At 40.9% G+C, this 19,689-nt stretch overlaps 3 protein-coding genes across 4 annotated transcripts in view; 1 reads left to right on the forward strand and 2 right to left on the reverse strand.

Annotated features, from left to right (window-relative positions):
* LOC128297419 (uncharacterized) overlaps positions 1-2,099 on the forward strand; it is a 29,011-nt gene extending 26,912 nt beyond the window's left edge. The window contains exons 8-9 of the mRNA XM_053033053.1: positions 58-493; positions 918-2,099. Of these exons, the coding sequence (XP_052889013.1) occupies positions 58-493; positions 918-1,608 (1,127 nt within the window). The 3' untranslated portion in view covers positions 1,609-2,099. The remainder of the gene's footprint in view (positions 1-57; positions 494-917) is intronic.
* Positions 2,100-9,718: 7,619 nt separating this feature from the next.
* Positions 9,719-12,064, reverse strand: LOC128297687 (peroxisomal membrane protein 11C). Of its 2 annotated transcripts, none has more exons than XM_053033374.1 (4): positions 11,773-12,064; positions 10,770-11,134; positions 10,421-10,485; positions 9,719-10,317 (listed from the first exon to the last, which is right to left on the reverse strand). In XM_053033374.1, exons 1-4 carry the CDS (start codon positions 11,830-11,832, stop codon positions 10,103-10,105), a joined length of 705 nt encoding a protein of 234 aa, XP_052889334.1. In that variant the 5' UTR covers positions 11,833-12,064; the 3' UTR covers positions 9,719-10,102. The 2 variants fall into 2 exon arrangements, with proteins under 2 accessions (XP_052889334.1, XP_052889333.1); XM_053033373.1 differs by having other exon boundaries at positions 9,719-10,322; positions 10,417-10,485.
* Positions 12,065-14,527: 2,463 nt separating this feature from the next.
* LOC128299437 (lipase 1-like) lies at positions 14,528-15,856 on the reverse strand. The gene is made up of 3 exons (XM_053035406.1): positions 15,758-15,856; positions 14,986-15,702; positions 14,528-14,920 (listed from the first exon to the last, which is right to left on the reverse strand). Exons 1-3 carry the CDS (start codon positions 15,854-15,856, stop codon positions 14,528-14,530), a joined length of 1,209 nt encoding a protein of 402 aa, XP_052891366.1.
* Positions 15,857-19,689: the final 3,833 nt, after the last annotated feature.

Consider the following 19,689-nt stretch of genomic DNA (forward strand, 5'->3'; position numbering starts at 1 on the left):
GTGTTTTTTCTAAGATGATGTTGCTAATTCACTACATCGCTGGAAATTCCGATACAGGTACGAAGATTAACTTCAAGATATCTTCGAAGCGCATCAAATCGAAGGATGTCGAAGTGATTCCGTGGAACATTGCAGATTCCAACTACGTAAAGTCCTCTTCGCAAAAATTAGACCCGACGAAAACAGTGTTTGTAGGAGCACTGCACGGTCAATTGACAGCCGAGGGCTTAGCGATAATTATGAACGATCTCTTCGAAGGCGTCGTGTATGTAGGCATCGATACAGACAAGTACAAGTATCCGCTCGGATCGGCTCGCGTAACGTTCAGCAACGCTCGATCGTACATGAAGGCGGTATCGGCTGCATTCATCGAAATTCGTACCTCGAAATTCACCAAGAAACTGCAGGTGGATCCCTATCTGGAGGATTCTCTTTGTTCAATATGCACTCTACAACACGGACCATACTTTTGCCGCGAAAGCATATGCTTCAGGTATGTTTTATTCATATATTCATAGCCGGTTTATTGTTATTTACGATTTCATGCTCGGGAGCTATGGCACATTTGGGATATTATTTATTTATTATTGTACGGCACTTAAAACTCTTCGCTTTATTATCAGCATTATGTAGGCTAAAGAGAGAACAATTTTCTCAAGGCATTTCCTTGGAATTTTCCTTGTATATTTGGGGTGTTATTACAGAAAAAAAAACAAATCATATACATTCATTTTATCTGATTCCTTTAGAGGGATTGTTATGATACACCTAAAATAATGTAAACATTCGGAATTAAGATTCTTCACTGTGTTTGAGACATACGAACTTATAATATTGAGCTGGAATGGAAAGACTGTTTTATATGAGAACGCGAAGCACTGGAGTTAAATTGTGATTTTACTTATGCCGCTCTTTAGATATTATTGTCGTTCCTGCTGGCAAGATCAACACAGCCGAGGAGTATATCTTCAAAATCATAAACCCCTTACGCGGAATTCCAAGTTCACTGCAATTATCGGCGTTGGTCCTCAACAGCAGCCACAGCATGCTGCAACCGGTAGCAACAGCAGCAACCATCACATGCAGCAACACTCGTATGACCACAGCTCATACTACAATGGGCATCAACATCATCACCATCACCATAACGGGTCTGGCAGTCATACGTACAATCAATATCATCACCACAACAACAATACCCATCATCATCAACAATCGGGTAATCGTTTAGGCCAGCTACAGCAGCAACAGCAGCAGTATCGTGTCCTCGCAAAGTCTCCATCACCGTCGACATGCAGTGGTACTGAAAGTTCTAGTATTGCAAGCAATGGCAACATGAGCTACCCTAGCAGCAATAGTTCTAGCCCTGTTGGTGGTGGAAATAACACCCGTAACAATAATTCAACCAACTGCATCAACAATAATAGCCTTAATGGCAATAATAACGTCAACAGCAACAATACTGGCAACAACAACAGTGTCAATAGTGGTGAGCACGCGTCCTCTTGTATTGGATCGTCGTTGAACTTACAACAACATAACTATGTTGCTGGGAGTGTTGGTAATGGTAGTGGTAACGGTAGCGGTGGTAGTGGTTTGCACATTTAATTATTGAAGTTTTTTTGTTTTGCAATTCCATATCACATTTTGACTAAATGAGGGAATTCAAATTATTTATATTTTTTCTTTTGATACTGATCAATATTGTTTTTCTTTTCAATTGCGATGTTTACGCTCCTGGCCTTCTCATCACTAGAGTTTATTTCAGTAGCGTATTGTTTTTTTCTTTTCTTTTTGATTAATTCTAACTTTACTCGAGGCTGGTTTTTTATATTATTTTGTGTTGTTTTTGGTGTTCTTTGTACGAATCTTGCTTTGCTTCCTTGTTTCGATTTCAATTTTGCCGGCTTGTATTGTTTTTATTTCAAAATATCCAACCCTCAACCGATGCTAAACTAAACAGGGACGTTGGAAACGAATTTCCTAGATTGAAATTTACAGTTTACCTTACGTCGTAGAAAATTCTCCTGTTTTGTTAGCAATCGGTAAAGCAATGAACGAAACATGCAGAGATCGCCTCTTCTCGTGTGCGAATTTTTGTTGCTTGTTTGTTGTATCAAAATGGATACTTTTGAAAAGAGTGGAGGATCGCTTATGTAACGTGTTTAATTCGTTAATTTTACCCAATAGTATTTTAGTTTTTCATTTTCCGCTTTTTGAAACTATTGCCGTGTTTAAGTTAGCGCACAGAACTGGGGGATAGATACTTCGTGAAGCAGATGTTATTCTAGCTAGTTACACGCACTAGCGAATTAGAATTGATGCAGCTATGTATGGAACTATCATCCATTATAAAAGAGAGTTTGCAAACGGGTGATTTTTGCACACTTTTTGGTGGCCATGGCAAAGCGATCCTCCATTTTTGAAGCAAACACACAGTTGATTTTTTGTCCTTTTTTCTGGGTGATTTTATAATGTGCAATGCCGAACGGATCAAAATCGATAACATTGAGGAATCAGATGCCAATATGGTCTTAATTTCTCTAAAGTGAAGCAAGATTTGTAAAAAAAAACTCCACTGTTTTCGATAATTTTGCTTAAGATTGTTAAATGTTATTAAATTATTAGCACGAGCATCGGTGCCCTACCATTATCATTACTCCTACACCATTACACATCTCCTAGCACACTGGCTACGATTAGCTAGTCTAGAGCCTTACGATCGATCGCATGCGATCAACATCATGTGTGTTGTAGTTATGATTCCATTTTTTTAAAACGCACATCACACAATTTTGTGTTGCTATTTTGAATCATAATTCCTATATCGAATCAGAAATCAAAACTCCCCATTTGCACAGGCGCACGTCAAAGTTGCCTAAAAAACTAATGGCGATGAAATGATGTGAGAAGTCGCGAAGTTTTGGTGTTTTATTGGAAAGCGTATGAAGCAGATCTACAATTGGTAGATTACATAAGATTTTCGAGCATTAAGCGAGACATCCATTGTTGGTAGTTGGTGCCCAGGGGTAATAGACTTTCATTAAATTATTTTTTAATGGCAGAAATGCTTTTCTTTTGCGATGCAATGCGAGTTTTAGGTAAAAGCTAATATCTAGAGAGAGACACATTCCTCGGTAGAAAGCGCAAGGTTTAATATGTTTATTTAATGGATTGTTGTTAAAGCACGTATTGAGGCAGGGGGAGTTACCGGTAGGTTGAAAGCACAAAAACACTAAGGACGAGGAATTCTTAACGGATTTGTTTATACTGAATTTCAAAATTGTTATCTATTTATGCCGTTATTTATTTGGCGCAATCGTTCTTAAATGTTTATTTATTCGTATTTATATCAGGGCGTATATCATATATTGTCATCATTTTCTGCGTTATAACTTTACACTATTTGGTGTTTACTTTCGATACAATGATTGAACTGTACACAAACTAATGTTAAGTATATCTTTCAGCGATACTTGAAACAACACGTGTATTAATTTACAAGCATATTTTTTCTGTTTAATATCGAATTGCAATTCCGTGTATTTTCTATTGTTTGTTTATTTTTTGGATCACTAATCATAGTTTTTTTTTGCATTATTTTACTAACTGATTTTAAAATTTGCATAAGCTTTCTTAGTAACGTACATAATTTTTATACAAACATTAAGCAATATTTGAAAAACATGATATCGACCAAAATCATTAACACAGTTTTAAAGGGAACAGTAAAACATAATTATACTTTTGCACCGGGTTTAATACATTGCCGTATCAAAATCGTGCAAGTCGTTTTTCAATTGCCCGAATTCGATGCTATGTTGCTGCGGCGTTGAACGTTTTACTCATATAGAACGTCACCAATTTTTACTCAATTTTGACATTAGTACATTATGCGTTTGCAATTGCTGAATTATTTTATTTCCAATCAAATTTAATATAAACCATTAAAATATTGTTTTATAAAATCGCATTAATTTGAAAAACACCCTAACCGAGGGTTTGATGTTCGATACGCGATGTTTTGATAACAATGAGTTCATTACACTGAAGCTTGAAACAAACGCGATCTTAGATTACTTTAAAGGCGTCTAGGATCGACAATGACTCCTGTTGAAAGCGTTGAGTGTAAACTGAAGTATATTTTAAAATGTAACTAACTAACCACGCTAACTAAGCAAAAAGAAATCTGCTCACACGCATGCTGGTGCAGGGGAGGGGACCGCAAAACCGCAAAAAATGCAGAAAGAAATCACAACCACACGTTCATATGCCAAATCAACTTAAAATTCATAATTTTAAGAACATTATGCGAATATGAACGTTATTTAGAGGCATATAAACGATATACAAATGTCTATATTTTTTTACAAAACAATTGTGGAAGCGTTACAAACCATAACTCGCAAAACAATTGTACGATAATGTTTACAATTTACAATGCATGCAAAGCAAACAAACATATAAATCGAATACAAATGCGGTATCTTAATAAAATAATTGAATTTGTTACAAACCGCTGAGCAGCTGGTAATATGAATATAGTTACTTATGGTGAGACAATAATTGTGTGGAATCCCAACATACAAACTTTATTTGGTTTATCCTCCAATAACGGCTAATTTTCTTCCGAAGATTTTCAACGTACTCTGCGTAGTATTTAGTTGTAAATCTCGGCACATCCACACGGCCCAATCTGTCGTTCGACTTGAATCATTGAATTCAATTTTTTAGTCATGAATTATATTGATATGTTGTACTGTTTTTTTTTGTCATGCACTAATCTTTTAAACTAAGACCAATTACACCAGAAATGAGCTGAACATAATTGTCGTAAAAAATAAATACAATACTAATCGTTCATAGGCTACTGAAAAATGTATAAGGTAAAATATCGAGCTTCAATTATTTAATGGACGATTTAATGCATGGTTAATACCGTATTTTGAAAACTGTTGATTGTTTGGTAGAATTTGTATCTACCCCGATGAATATAACGAAGAAAAGAGGGCAAGAGTACACAAAAACAATTCACATAATAATGTGGAACTATTATTATAAATTTCGCAGAAACGCATGGACGCACCTTTTATTGTGAATGTAATAATAACATTTATAATTTTGTCCTTATTATCTCTAGACAGCAAATTGAATTTATTCCCGCAACAGGATTTCATTCACATTCGGAAGCATTTTTATGCCTGTGTGCGTGTTTTTGTGGTCGGTTTTAAATATGGGCTGCATAGGTTACACATTCAATCAAATTGGGCATTATCTTAACTGAACTTCTCAAGATACTTGATAAATGGAAGGTGCGTTATACATGCGGAAAAATAGTTTTTAGTCATCAATTTGCAAAAAGTTTATCAAATATATAACAAAATGTGCCTGGCAATGTTAGAAGCTATTTCATTAACATCAAGCGTATGTTAAAGCATAGTGTGATTAAAATCCGCATACGGTTCGTAAAAAGAAAGACAACTACGTCGATTTAATAAACGTATAGATAAGGAGTTGTTTCGAGTTGTTTGAACGAAGAGAGAATGGGTTTTACGATTGAAACATTGATACACACTACTTTAGCACAAGAAAGCAAAAATTTACAATTGTTTTCAAATTCTCTTCTTTTGTTAATGAAAATTGTTTGATCCTTCCCCGATCGGAAAATCCTCTCTGTACGGTTCGCGAAATTATTAATGCTATTTAATCCTTACATAAGTAAGAATATTAAAATCGTCGTTAATCCTTTACGTTAGATGAATATAGATTCAGCAGTTTTTACTCGCTGGTTAATCATAATTGTTTTTAAATACAACAAATGTAATATTCACAGACCGCGCATAACTTTAATTTGTACGTAGAAAATGAACTTTTCTACTTTAACAGCACTTCGGGAAATATGCAGAAAACATAAAAGCATGCCAGATTGGTGTGGCGTAAACTGAGTAGCTTAGTAATGACGAAAATAGTAACTTAATTTGACTGACTCCATATTATTCACGCTGATTGCACTTGGAAAGTAAAGCTGGTAATGAGATGAATTAATTGAACCGTTTAAAATTCTACGTTGAGTGTCAGAACGACATTTCAGTTCGAAATATTTAATTTTTATTTAATTTCGTTGTATTATTCTTTACGTACAGTCTCATAACTCTATTTCTGCGAGGTAATTATTACTTTCGTGTGGTGTTGTGTAGTATGATTATTCAGTTTGAAAATAATTTAAAAAAGTTTTTGACGTTGGTGTTCAGATTGTCTCTCTCACTTGTCACCCGGTGACGTGGTTTCAGGTGTGTTTGAGTTGTATACCTTTATAATATTACCTCCTAGAAAATGCGCATTTTAACTTTATCTAAAATATTAAATAATCGGCTGACATGTTGCTTTTTATGGAATGATGCCAAAATAAAAAAAAATACGAGGAAGCTGCATGCGCCACATGATCGTTAAAAACAAAGCATGTGAACATATTACACCACTTTGGGAAGTTGGTTAATTTTTGAATCGTGTACTAATTTATGGCCAAATTACGGTGCAACATTTTAACTAAAATGCAACCTGTGGTTGTGTACATTTTAAAAAAACGTTTCATTTTCGATTGGTAAGCAATGGTGTGCAATTTGCTAGAAACATAAGAAACAACCTTTCTAAGAAGCGAGAAAGGAAGGAACGCTTAAATGATACAGTATATTCGAAAACCCCCTCACTACACGATGCAAGTGAGAGTTGTCAATATTTTCATTAATTTGTGTTTTATTGCCTAAACATGTGCACGATTTGTAAACTCAAGTGCACGACACACACGCACACGTACACGCTTTGTTGTAGTATTGGACATTGCACCGGATTGATAGTGTTTTAAAAATCAAACCTTGTTTTAATATTGCTGTTTTATTCTAATTCTCAAATCTTTCACTATATATTCATGGAAACGGGAGCACCCAGTAATTAGCAAACCCATATATAAAACGGTGCAAACGTGTATCTGACTTTTGATGGATGTTTTTAAAAAGCGGTGCTCACAAAATTGAGCAGTTGACACGTGCATGGCGGCAGAACGAGGTCGTGTATGCAGTTTGATCGTCAGTTTTATATATTTTATCCAACTGCCTCGTGTGTGTGTGTGTGCTTTATGTAGGTAAATAATTTTTAACAGTTGCATTTCAATTCTTCATTTTGTCTCGTTATTTACTAATTTAAAAGGAAAAATTTGTGAGTTTTGAAAACGGTGTGCGAAAGTGTTTTTAAATGTAATGTATGTGTTTTTATCTACCTTATATATTAGTGTTGTTTTTGTTTGTTATTCATGCATGATGGTGCTACAAAAAAACGAAGAAATGTTGTTTTGTTTTACAAAAACGGACATAAAAACGAAAGAGAAAGAGAGAACATGGAGGAAACAATTTTTATAATACGGTAATTTGTGCTCAATTTTAATTACAACAAATCTAATGAGAGCGGGTTCTTGATGTTAATCAATCAATACACACACCACTATGGGGATACGAAGCAGAAGGAGGCATGAAATTTTATTTCAAATCAAGGAACTGAATGCGCTAGCAAAGCAAAGAAACAAAATCGGGACTGAAGCGAACAGTGCGAATTATAGTTCGATGGGGATGTGCAAAGTGTTACACACACGCGCGTGCACGGCACCTAAACAAGCAATAAGTAATTTAATGATAATGGTGCATTATGTGAATCGTGCGATCATAACATATACGCTTTGACTTCATATAGGCCCCAGCTATCGTGGTACACACATTGCACAGAAAGAGCGTACGTGGAAAGCCATGAATAAGAAGTTATGCCTTCATTGAGAAAACAAATATCGGTAACAATCATTTAAACATATACGATGCAGAACAGAACAGTGTCGCGATAAAAGCAAATAGATTGATTCACTGAGTAAGAAATAAATCCTTTGCTGCATCTGGCACAGAGGCAAATCCGTAGGACCAAACTATATTAATCCATGATACATTTAGCACATCCTAACCTCCGCTGCTGCTTAAATAATCTGATCATCTATAACAAACCTAAGATATTGACCTTTTTCGCAACAGCGCATATTAATGGCCCCCCGTCAAATAGTGGAAAATATCTTCCTTATTTCGATGCAATTTACTGCATTCGAATATAAACAATGCTTGGATAATCATTATACTCTTACAAATGAAAGAAGCAAATAAAAACATCAAAACAAAATTAAAATTAAATATTAAAACTGAAACTGCTTGGTCACACGAAATCTACTTACTGCAAGATTGTAACCACAGAGGTTAGGAATAGTTTTAAATTTTAGCTAAACCTTATTCGGTTCGGTTGAGATATTTACATACGTTCTGACTAGTTTCGAAATTTTGCATAGAAAATGGGTGTAACAGTATTGAACATGTCTACTTTTGATGATAGGATGACAGGTCATTATAATTACATGCTGCAAATGTTACTACGTAAAGGTTAAAAACACAAAAAGTACATTTTATCAACTATTAAATCATGCTAGGTATAGAACGTAATAATGTAAACCTGAATGCTCTTTCCGATACACGGTACTGCGATCGTTTGAACAGGTACTTTGGCACGTAACAATCGTTAGCACAGTTTATCACATTAATACAAAACTTACGTTTGAATACTTGTACGGAATAGTGAGTATTATCGAAAATACTACACTACTGATCGCGATTATTCACTATATTGTTCAACGAGCAGTAAATAAAGCCTGTAAAACGGTTAAATTTTGTAATCATTTGCATCTGGCAGGCTACATACAGAACGGAGCGCGAAATACACCAATGACCTCCGCTGATCCAACCAATACAGTTAGTGTAGTAACCTTAATGCGATCCAATCAAATGCTACCCTTGCTTCTTCTGCAGAAGGTGGGAATGAAAAATTCAAACCAAAAACTAAACAATAGCAATCCATGTGCTAACCAAACACCCTTACAGTGATCACCCGCCAGATAAATGGACAATATGAAAGACATACAGAAAGGAAAGCTTATGCAGAAATAAAGGTAGTAACGGTGGTGGCAGGAAAAAGAATACGAAGCGCCAACCCAGCGGGATGCATTGCAGATATACATTACTCAATGCAATCGATCTCGAGCGGAAGAACATTAGCAAAAGAAGTACACGATAGGCTTCCAGGTGTAGGTTTGCGTATGAAAAGTTACTAGCCGCCACGAAGTTAAGGGATTATTAAAAATGTATGCTTTGCCAGGCAGTTCGAAATCGATAAGACCAAAAGCCATTAAGGGCGCGCACAATAGTTGATGGGAACAGAAGAATAGACCATGCATCATTGCAATGGATGATTTTTAGACATGAATGTAACGCAAAACACTGTCATCAACTGCCCTCTTTTTGTGCAGGTGACACTACAAACTGTTTGTGAATTGATGAACGCTCTAGTAGAAGGAGAAGAAGTGTAAGGAGGAGGAGGAGTATACGCAGAACTGATCAAAATGGACTTTATATTAACGCAAAACAATAATAACATAAACAATAACAAACTACAAAACTACTATTTACTCCAACAAACAAGAAGCCTCCCTCCCTTACCGAAAAACGTTTCAGTGCCCCAAACATGTAAAAGAAAATCAATAAAAACATACAGATTTCATCGAATATACTGGTGGTGATAATGGTTGTCTGCTTTTTGGATCTATTGGATAATTAAGAGAAATTGTTATTTAACTTGTTTTATATTGTGTGACGTTTATCACATTTACTTCAGAAACAATTTATTTACATGTCAAATTATTGACTAGATGATTTTGTGACATTTTTTTTACAAAAACCATTTAACATAGGAAAGAATACAACAAATCGTAACGAATATCAACTTTCAATTGACCCGTGTGCGAACTGCATCTCGAACGGCGCGTTATATGCTAAGCTAAATGATCCGTGATCAACCAAATAGAGTAATGGGGCTACTCTCTAATCGCTTTTCGATAGAATTTACTTCTAGAGTAAATCTCGCGAGCAACCCGATTTATTTATGCAAATAAACCAAAATATATGCTAACTATTGTGCTGCGGAAATTTGCAATTGAGTCGAATAAGTGGGCGTACGATTTTGTATTGCACTAGGAACTCTGCTTAACGATTCGCTTCTTAGCGACGTATTGGTAGAGACCCAGCAGTGACGAAATGCTTCCAATCAGTCCTACGTGCCAAGTCTGGAAACGACCACCCCAAAGCATGCCCTTCGGCAGTGTGCTGCCGGCATGGATCAAATCCAGGGACAACCGCAATATCGATATGGCCTCCATGCGCTGCTTAATCAGCAACATACGGAACGCTTGGCTAAAATCACGCAAACAGAGATCCAAATGTTGTTTGTTATCATGAGTTTATCATTTCTTAGTAACAACAGCAATGTCTCCAGTGTAGAAATTACCTGCTTTCGTTTTCCTGTTTGTCGATGCATGATTTATGCTGTTCCATCACAGTGAAGCTCCGGATGGTTCTGCAATGGGGACGAAAATAAAACCATAAATCAAATTAGTATGAAGCGGATCCAGATCGGAGCGGATATGGACCCAGTTAATCCAATGCCGATGGAATGTGATTAGGCTATGCGGGGGTAGCAAAACCGAAACGGCAATATCTTCGGTTTTTTAATAGCTAAAATCCGACTTAAGATACGATAGGATAACGAAACGTGACACCGGAACACGTTGCCCAAATTTTCTATAACCTACTATTCCGGGGTGTGCAAATGGTTGCCTCCAGGTGTATCAGTATACTTACTTCATCAGATTAAGATAAATCGATGCAACCCAAAGCAGTGAATTGATCGTGTCCCAACGAGTAGGGTTCTCAACATTCAGCAGATTGTGCTCGATCAGCCAACAGATCTTGTCCACTGGATAGTATGCATGATCGATCAAATTGGTGACGAAGCCAATCAACCCCATCCAGCGGTCCGGTTCTTTGCTGCCGTACCCGTAGCTCAGACTGTACGCCAGCATAGGCAAATCGTCAAATAGACGCAGCGTAGCACGTGTTTGGGACATCTTCGAACTAAATATAGCCAGTTTTTTCGACCTTTTGGGATCCGATTGAGCGTAAAGTCCAGACGCCAGCTTGGTAGTGTAACATAGTGTGCGAATTATCTAGGAAAGAAAATAAAAATAAGGAGTACAAGATAGCAAATGATTCCCTATTTAGTCATTTTATAAAACAACTTCAAAACATAATTATGTAGCTCATAGTGTCCTTGCGAGAACGATAAGAACCAATTGTTCCTATTTGTTCAATAAAAATGTGAAATGATCTATCAATTTTACATGATCACGAATAGGAAGAATGAATTTCTGTTATAGTACGCCAAATCCCGTGCACTGAAACACCTCTTTTATTGTGCCGCGTAGAAGTAAACAAACCGGTCTGGCGTTTAAAATGTGCCTTGTTTTTGAATAGCTATTCTTGTGTCGCCATATCGATCGCGTGTTTCTAGCTTTGAGAAACGTGTTTTAAATACGTTTATATACACTTTTTAAACCCTCGCACTTTGCAACCCATACGTACGCTTTTATCGTATGCTCTACAATCGCGCCACAACAGCAACCGTAGAAACAACATAACGCATTGTTGCATGAGCCAGAATAAAAGTGAAAGTTGTTTCCAATACACAACGCTAACGGCACAGCTGTACAATTTATTCGACGTGGAACTTTGGGTGCTCCGTCTTCCGGCTTTCGACGGTCGATCGGTGTTCGCCAATTCCGGTGGGTATTCGTATCATACGCACCTTATCCCTGCCGGTGTATCCATCCAGCATATCACAGATTTCGTTTAGCATTTTGCTCATCTCGTACAGACACCTGTGCTGGCCTGCACTAGCAGAGAATATACAACTTGTCTGATAAAATGATATTTGTCCACTGATTTAGGATTCGCGAACTCAGGAAGGTGTTTCTTATCAAAGAAGCATACTTATCACTTTGAACAACTGCTTAGTAATCTTATCACCTAATCCTACTACGGTGGCAAATGAAGATAGGTCGAATAGGTTAAAAATAAGGACAATTATACACTGGAACTGGAAGGGTTTCGTTGCCTATCGCGATCAAAACTGTTTTGGATGTTGCTGCCGCTGCAAACAAATTTCAATAAACAGTGCCGCTGTAAACACGCTGTCACTGTTCGACGATACCCAAGCAACACGCAATGTCAAATGTTACTTGGATTATAGCAAAATAAAAGAATCACAAAACTGATTACAGGCAGTCCCCGAGATACGCTATTATAGCGGACCGCTATAACCCGGGAAAAATCCGCGCAACTCGAATTTCCGCGTAAGTCGAATGCTGGTGCAATTTCGTTTATACTTCAAAATCACAGAGTCGACTTCCTGCTCTGGACCTAATTTATTCAACGATTCAGTCGGTTTTAAGAAAGTTTACATTAAAATAAGCTAGAAAGAAATGTTTTATGTGAGAAAAAAAGTTGAGCTTTTTGCTTAGATTTTGTGCTATAAACATGCTCATCTGTCAAATTTGCAAAAACTGCGTAACTCCGAATTCGCGAATAAGAGGAACCGCGTATCTCGGGAACTGCCTGTATAAGTGGAACCGCGTGTCTCGGGAACTGCTTGTACATTAAAAAACCCTACGTATATCTGTTATTCGATTAGTCAGCGCGCTGTCAGTCCTCGAACAAGATAAAACAGACCACACGACAAGACCAAACCCGTGTAATCATATGGAGGTGCGCTGTCAACTTGTATCGAACATCCCACACAAACAATACATAAAAAAACTCGCTTGGTTTTGTCTGGGATGTTTTTGTCATACCCTAAGACTATCTATGCCTTGGCAATCCGCATGGAACAGGCACAGTGGGCGAATGCAGGTTGCTTTTTCCGTGTCAATCGAGCCAGAAAACTCGCCAAAAATGACCAGTTTTTCAAGCTCCTGATACCAGGAGAGCATCCCTCGCAGGAGGATGCATTTTCTGTGTCGATCGAGACAGAAAACGCGCCAAAAATGACCAGTTTTTCAAGCTGCTGATACCAGGAGCGAATCGAACGCAGGAGGATGCATTTTCTGTGTCGATCGAGACAGAAAACGCGCCAAAAATGACCAGTTTTTCAAGCTGCTGATACCAGGAGCGAATCGAACGCAGGAGGATGCTTTTCCGTGTCAATCGAGCCAGAAAACGCGCCAAAAATGACCAGTTTTTCAAGCTCTGATACCAGGAGAGCATTCAATGCAGGAGGATGCTTTTTTCGTGTCAATCGAGCCAGAAAACGCGCCAAAACTGACCAGTTTTTCAAGCTGCTGATACCAGGAGAGCATCCAACGCAGAAGGATGCTTTTTCCGTGTCGATCGAGCCAGAAAACTCGCCAAAAATGACCAGTTTTTCAAGCTGCTGATACCAGGAGAGCATCCAACGCAGAAGAATGCTTTTTCCGCCCTGGTGAACGTCGAGAATAGCATTGCCCGCTACGCTGCGCCAGCGTGGGGACGGAAGCTTCTACAAAGGAACACTCACCGCACCACAGTCCAGAGGTCTCATCGCACCGGAGTGCTTCGAGTGGCCAGCGCATTCCAAACGGTTTCATACGACGCCGTCTGCGTGGTTGCAAGCATCATCCAGTTAGTTCTCCTCCTAGAGGAGGACATCCGCTGCCACGACGAAAAGGCAGCGCGGGGAGGTCCAGCACCAGACATACGGAAGCGGCAGCGAGAAGAGACCATGGAGTGCTGGCAACGCCAGTGAGCAGCCGGCGCAGAGCAGCAGAGTTCGCCAGGTTTGAAGACAAGGAGGCTGATCCCGAACATCAGTTCATGGGTTGGCCGCAAGCACGGGGAAATAGATTTCTATCTTACCCAAGTCCTAACGGGACACGGACCCACCCGAGAGTGGCGGCCACGGACGGGTGGATTCGGAACAACAGCAGCAGCAGCAGACCGAAGACACGAAGCGGCAGCAGCAGCGAGGACAACCAGGAAGGACGACGCAGCAGTGCGCAAAAGCAAGGGTGCTACGCACACACGACCCCGCATGGAGTACTATGCACATCAGCGCTAGATCGAGCCAGAAAACTCGCCAAAAATAACCAGTTTTTCAAGCTCCTAATACCAGGAGAGCATGCAACGCAGGAGGATGCTTTTTCGTGTCAATCGAGCCAGAAAACTCGCCAAAAATGACCAGTTTTTCAAGCTCTTGATACCAGGAGAGCATCCCTCGCAGGAGGATGCTTTTTCCGTGTCGATCGAGACAGAAAACGCGCCAAAAATGACCAGTTTCAAGCTCTGATACCAGGAGAGCATCCAACGCAGGAGGATGTATTTTCCGTGTCGATCGAGCCAGAAAACTCGCCAAAAATGACCAGTTTGTCAAGCTCTTTGGTTTTCTCTAGGCGTGTTATTTGGTCCTGGTACTTTTTTGATTTTCGGGTTAAAATTTCCGTCCGATCGAAGTGTTTGATCACGGGTGATAAACATGCTAAAGTTGGTTTGAAAATTAAAAAAATGTCCACTTTATTTTCAAATAAGAGTTAACTAACGTTTTCGAATTTTTCCGGAAGTGCACGTGTATCGTTCTGCAGGTTGGTAATAATTTTACTATAAACTATTGCCTTGACGCGTTTAGCAATTATAAAATCTATGTGTGTAAATTTCTTACCACCAACAGCACGAATCTCGCGAACGTTTGGTAACAGTGTTGCAAATTGTCGCACATTCCGCGGATGAACAATCCAGTCGTTCACGCCGTAGTAAATGTGCACCGGCACGTTGGATGCGCTGAGATTGTACGGTTTCACGATACGGGCCGTGTAGTCCTCTTGGTATGGTCGAAAGATACCGCTCTGTATAATCTGGTTGAAATGCTTTAGCTCCTTCAGGGAAGCTCCGGCCGGTAAGTGGCCCATGAGTGCTTGTAGTGCATTCTAGGGTTAGGGGAATGGACGTTAATTTTAAAATTTTAATTCTACAGCAAGGCATGCAAACTCACCATGTCAATCGCTTGCGGATTGGGTCCAAATAGGTTTTCAAACATCACGATGCATGGATTCCTTCTTGCGTACGGGGGACACAAGCTTTGAACGAAACCATTTTGCTGCTCCGACCATTTAAACATCTCGCCCATATTAGCGCTTTGTGCAACGGGAAGCAGCAACGCTGAGTTATCGGCCAATGTAAGTATCAGTGGACTGCGCACGCCATCTAACAGAACCGCTGGCGCCAATGCATGGGCCAACCGGATCTTGGCGTTTTGCTTCGGTAGATTGCTGGTCATTGTGAAGTACGCCGTAGTGCCTTCGGAATACCCTATGTAGTAGATCTGCTGGGAGGGATGCTGCGTTTGGTTCAATACAAAGTCGATCATGGCCGGTAAATCGTGCATGCCCTTTTCGTGCCAGGTAAAGTTCCAAAATTCTACATCGTCCGGTGACATGCGCTCATGCTCACGAGAGTAGCGATTCCCGCGGGTATTACCAAGCCACACGTCATAGCCAACGTTGGCCAGCTGATAGGCGAGCGCATCGTCCGGTCCGAGCAGAACCCATTCCGCCGAACTGCCCAACAAACCGTGCACAATTAGTATTGGCAGCAGCTTTGGATCAGCGCCTTGCTTTCGTCCCAATCGATGCACTCCTAGTCGGTATCCATCGGACGTCGTTACCGTGTAGGTTTGACCACGGTAACCGTACTTGTTTATAAGTTCCATCTAGAAATAGGCAACACTGATTAACAGAAGTTTCGTGTGCAGATGTTATACTTACCGTAGTAAGCTGCCCATCGATTTTGTCTATGGAAAATTTGCCCACGGCAATACTGGTTAGCATCCAAAGCTTAAGTAACAGGTTGTACATTTGAGCCATTTCAAATACGTCTGAGAATTTCGTTAGGCTGAAATTCCGTCAAAACACGCACGGGAATGATGAAGACATTTTCACTCTTATCGTTCTCTGCATCGGTAATTAAACCGAGACTGTAACAATGATTTCGATTTAATTGTCGAACCACAGTAATTAACTATGTGGGTAGTGGTAAATTTCGTTATAAAATGTTGATTATGACTAGACTATTAATTTTCATCAACCTTGGATTCTGTAGTTCCATGCTGTACATCATAGTAGAAGTCAGTGGAGGATCAATCCCCTTGGAGGCCCAGGGCGGAATTATAGTTGGGGCCTCTAATTTTGAAAACGATGCAGGAGGGAAGGGGAACATTGAGGGGACTTGAAATGAGACAAGGCGAAAAGCGCAGTAAGAAAGGGCCTACTCCGCCTACCGTTTTATTCGCCGCTGGGCCACCCCTAATCATCTTCTTCAAATGGTCCGCCAGGGCCATCACCATCTTCGAATACAATAACGGAACCGGCTATATCACCACCAACACCAGTTACCACTGTATCTGTACTCTTCTAAATGGAGCTACAATCATACGTGCGCCAATTTCGAGAAGCAGCACGTGGTGGAATTCACAACTACAGCATTCAAGGAGCACTTTGCCATCGAATTGGTTCGCTCGCAGTGCTTCCGGGATATTCGCCATGCAGCGGCGGATCAAACGGTAGGCGGAGTAGGCGGTCGCCTAGGGCCTCGCCGTGTTGGGGGCCCCAAACAACTTGTGCCGATTGTGCGATTTTTGGAAATATAGCAGCAGAGTAATTTTTTGCACAAATTCTAATTAAAAAGGTAGAAAATTGATCGGAAATATCCTTAGATTTTATATATCCTTGGTTAGATTTTTTTTTATTTGATTAGCTATATCGGCCCGGTTACACGGCTACGCAAGTGAAGTATGCAGTGTATTCAAACTCCTTCTTCGTTATCGGCACGACATCTTGTTTAAGCCTACCATTTCTATTTTTATTTTTATTTTATTTACCCGTAGGATAGTCAGTGCTGCATACGGAGGTATGGTGGTCCAAATGAAATTTTTCCGTGGTCCTGTCTTGTGCAGACCGACTGCGCTACGAATACACCATCTGGCCGCCCCGTGAACCCTTATAATCCCTTTGACTTCAACCTATTCATGAATTCTATTTCTTGAACAGGATTTTTTCATCTGTTCGTAAATGATCCTACCGTTAGATGCTAGAATAGAAACGATGCGCTGTTTTCACTTACGTAATATTTGCCAGCTATTGCCATTGCGATACTCGTGGTGTGGTATTGTTTTCTCTCCCCGATTGAACCGTGAAAATTTCTAGCCTACGTGTTTCGGAACAGTATTGTGGTGGAGTATTGTGTTTAGTATTTTGATCGTCACAATTTCTGCAAGTTTGCAAGCCGGTAATGATGTTATAACCGACACAATCTGCCAGTGTATTACGAAATAGCTAGCATTGTCATAGAATATGAATAAAATCATATTGCAATCATTAGAACTCTCTTTTCCGTTTGATATTTCATACCTCATGGTTTTTGGAATACCATTTCTGTCTTTCTTGATTATTACTTAATCGAAGCTGGATTGTAGGTCCAGCTTAAGTCCACCCATCCCAAACTGTCCAAACACTTCATCATATCCCCTTGTAGAATACTGTTCAAACTATATTGTTGTAATCTCGGTAACATTTGCATCGTTGTTAGACTGAAATTGTTTTAAATTTTCCAATTCTAATCATCACCGCGAAAACGTTGATCTAAATTTAAAAAAGAACACGAAAAAAGATACTTGAAGAATTGTTTTGTTTTCAGATTTCCGATACCAGGAGAGCATGGTTTCCCAGAGGTGACATCTGCAGCTTGGGACAAATTTGCCCATCACAATTGCTATTGCATACTATCAAACCCGTGAGAACGATCGCTAATAAGAAAGATCAATAAAACGGAAAGCATCCTTCATCTCGCTCAAACTTTCCGTCGGCTGGTACTAAATTCCATACAAAACCAGCTGTTTTCAGATTTCCGATACCAGGAGAGCATCCACGGAAGAGGTAGCACCTTGTACAGCATTTTTGGTCGAAAACCGCCGAAAGGTATGCAATATTTAAACACTAACTTTCCCGTTGGTCGTGAAAAATTTCTTCGAAAACTACCAGTTTTTGAATTTATAATACCAGGAGAGCATCCACAAAAGAGGTAGCTCCTGGTACTGCGCCGGAAGGTATGCAATCAACTTGCAATGCAATGCGCCGTAAGGTATGCAATGTTTATACACTAACTTTTCATACAAACCAGCTGTTTTCAAATTTCCGATACCAGGAGAGCATGTACTTCAAGAGGTGACATCTTCCATCCCCCTCCCCCCCATCACCCTCCAAGATGGCGCGCAAGATGGCGGCCAAGATGGAGGACAAGATGGCGGACAAGATGGCGGCCAAGATGGCGGACAAGATGGCGGACAACATGGCGGACATAAGATGGCGAACAAGATGGCGGACAAGATGGCGGACAAGATGGCGGACAAGATGGCGGACACAATATGGCGGACACAAGATGGCGGACAAGATGGCGGCCAAGATGGCGGCCAAGATGGCGGCCAAGATGGCGGCCAAGATGGCGGCCAAGATGGCGGACACAAGATGGCGGACAAGATGGCGGACAAGATGGCGGAAAAGATGGCGGACAAGATGGTGGACAAGATGGCGGACAAGATGGTAGACAAGATGGCGGACACAAGATGGCGAATAATATGGCGGACAAGATGGCGGACAAGATGGCGGACAATATGGCGGACAAGATGGCGGACAAGATGGCGGACAAGATGGCGAACAAGATGGCGGACAAGATGGCGGACAAGATGGCGGACAAGATGGCGGACAAGATGGCGGACAAGATGGCGGCCAAGATGGCGGCCAAGATGGCGGACAAGATGGCGGACAAGATGGCGGACAAGACGGCGGACAAGATGGCGGACACAAGATGGCGGACAATATGACGGCCAAGATGGCGGACAAGATGGCGGACAAGATGGCGGACAAAAGATGGTGGCCAAGATGGTGGACACAAGATGGCGGCCAAGATGGCGGACAAGATGGCGGACAAGATGGCGGACAAGATGGCGGACAAGATGGCGGCCAAGATGGCGGCCAAGATGGCGGACACAAGATGACGGACAAGATGGCGGACAAGATGGCGGACAAGATGGCGGACACAACATGGCGGACAAGATGGCGGACAAGATGGCGGACAAGATGGCGGACAAGATGGCGGACAAGATGGCGGACAAGATGGCGGACAAGATGGCGGACAAGATGGCGGACAAGATGGCGGACAAGATGACGAACAAGATGGCGGACAAGATGGTGGCCAAGATGGCGGCCAAGATGGCGGACAAGATGGCGGACAAGATGGTGGCCAAGATGGTGGACACAAGATGGCGGCCAAGATGGCGGACAAGATGGCGGCCAAGATGGCGGACAAGATGGCGGCCAAGATGGCGGACACAAGATGACGGACAAGATGGCGGACAAGATGGCGGACAAGATGGCGGACAAGATGGCGGACACAACATGGCGGCCAAGATGGCGGACAAGATGGCGGACAAGATGGCGGACACAACATGGCGGCCAAGATGGCGGACAAGATGGCGGACAAGATGGCGGACAAGATGGCGGACAAGATGGCGGACACAACATGGCGGACAAGATGGCGGACAAGATGGCGGACAAGATGGCGGACAAGATGGCGGACAAGATGGCGGACAAGATGGCGGACAAGATGGCGGACAAGATGACGAACAAGATGGCGGACAAGATGG

This window comes from Anopheles moucheti, chromosome 2, assembly GCF_943734755.1.
Source record: "Anopheles moucheti chromosome 2, idAnoMoucSN_F20_07, whole genome shotgun sequence".
Classification (NCBI taxonomy): Eukaryota; Metazoa; Arthropoda; class Insecta; order Diptera; family Culicidae; genus Anopheles; species Anopheles moucheti.

Bases quoted from the DNA above. Each gene is read 5' to 3' on its own strand.
- LOC128297687 (XM_053033373.1), bottom strand. From the start codon at position 11,832: ATGAGCAAAATGCTAAACGAAATCTGTGATATGCTGGATGGATACACC. The intron at 11,135-11,772 runs GTGCGTATGATA...TTTCTTTCCTAG, and splicing joins GATACACCGGCAGGGATAAG to ATAATTCGCACACTATGTTA. The intron at 10,486-10,769 runs GTAAGTATACTG...TCCCCATTGCAG, and splicing joins ATTTATCTTAATCTGATGAA to AACCATCCGGAGCTTCACTG.
- LOC128299437 (XM_053035406.1), bottom strand. From the start codon at position 15,856: ATGGCTCAAATGTACAACCTGTTACTTAAGCTTTGGATGCTAACCAGT. The intron at 15,703-15,757 runs GTAAGTATAACA...GCCTATTTCTAG, and splicing joins TCGATGGGCAGCTTACTACG to ATGGAACTTATAAACAAGTA. The intron at 14,921-14,985 runs GTGAGTTTGCAT...CCCTAACCCTAG, and splicing joins ATCCGCAAGCGATTGACATG to AATGCACTACAAGCACTCAT.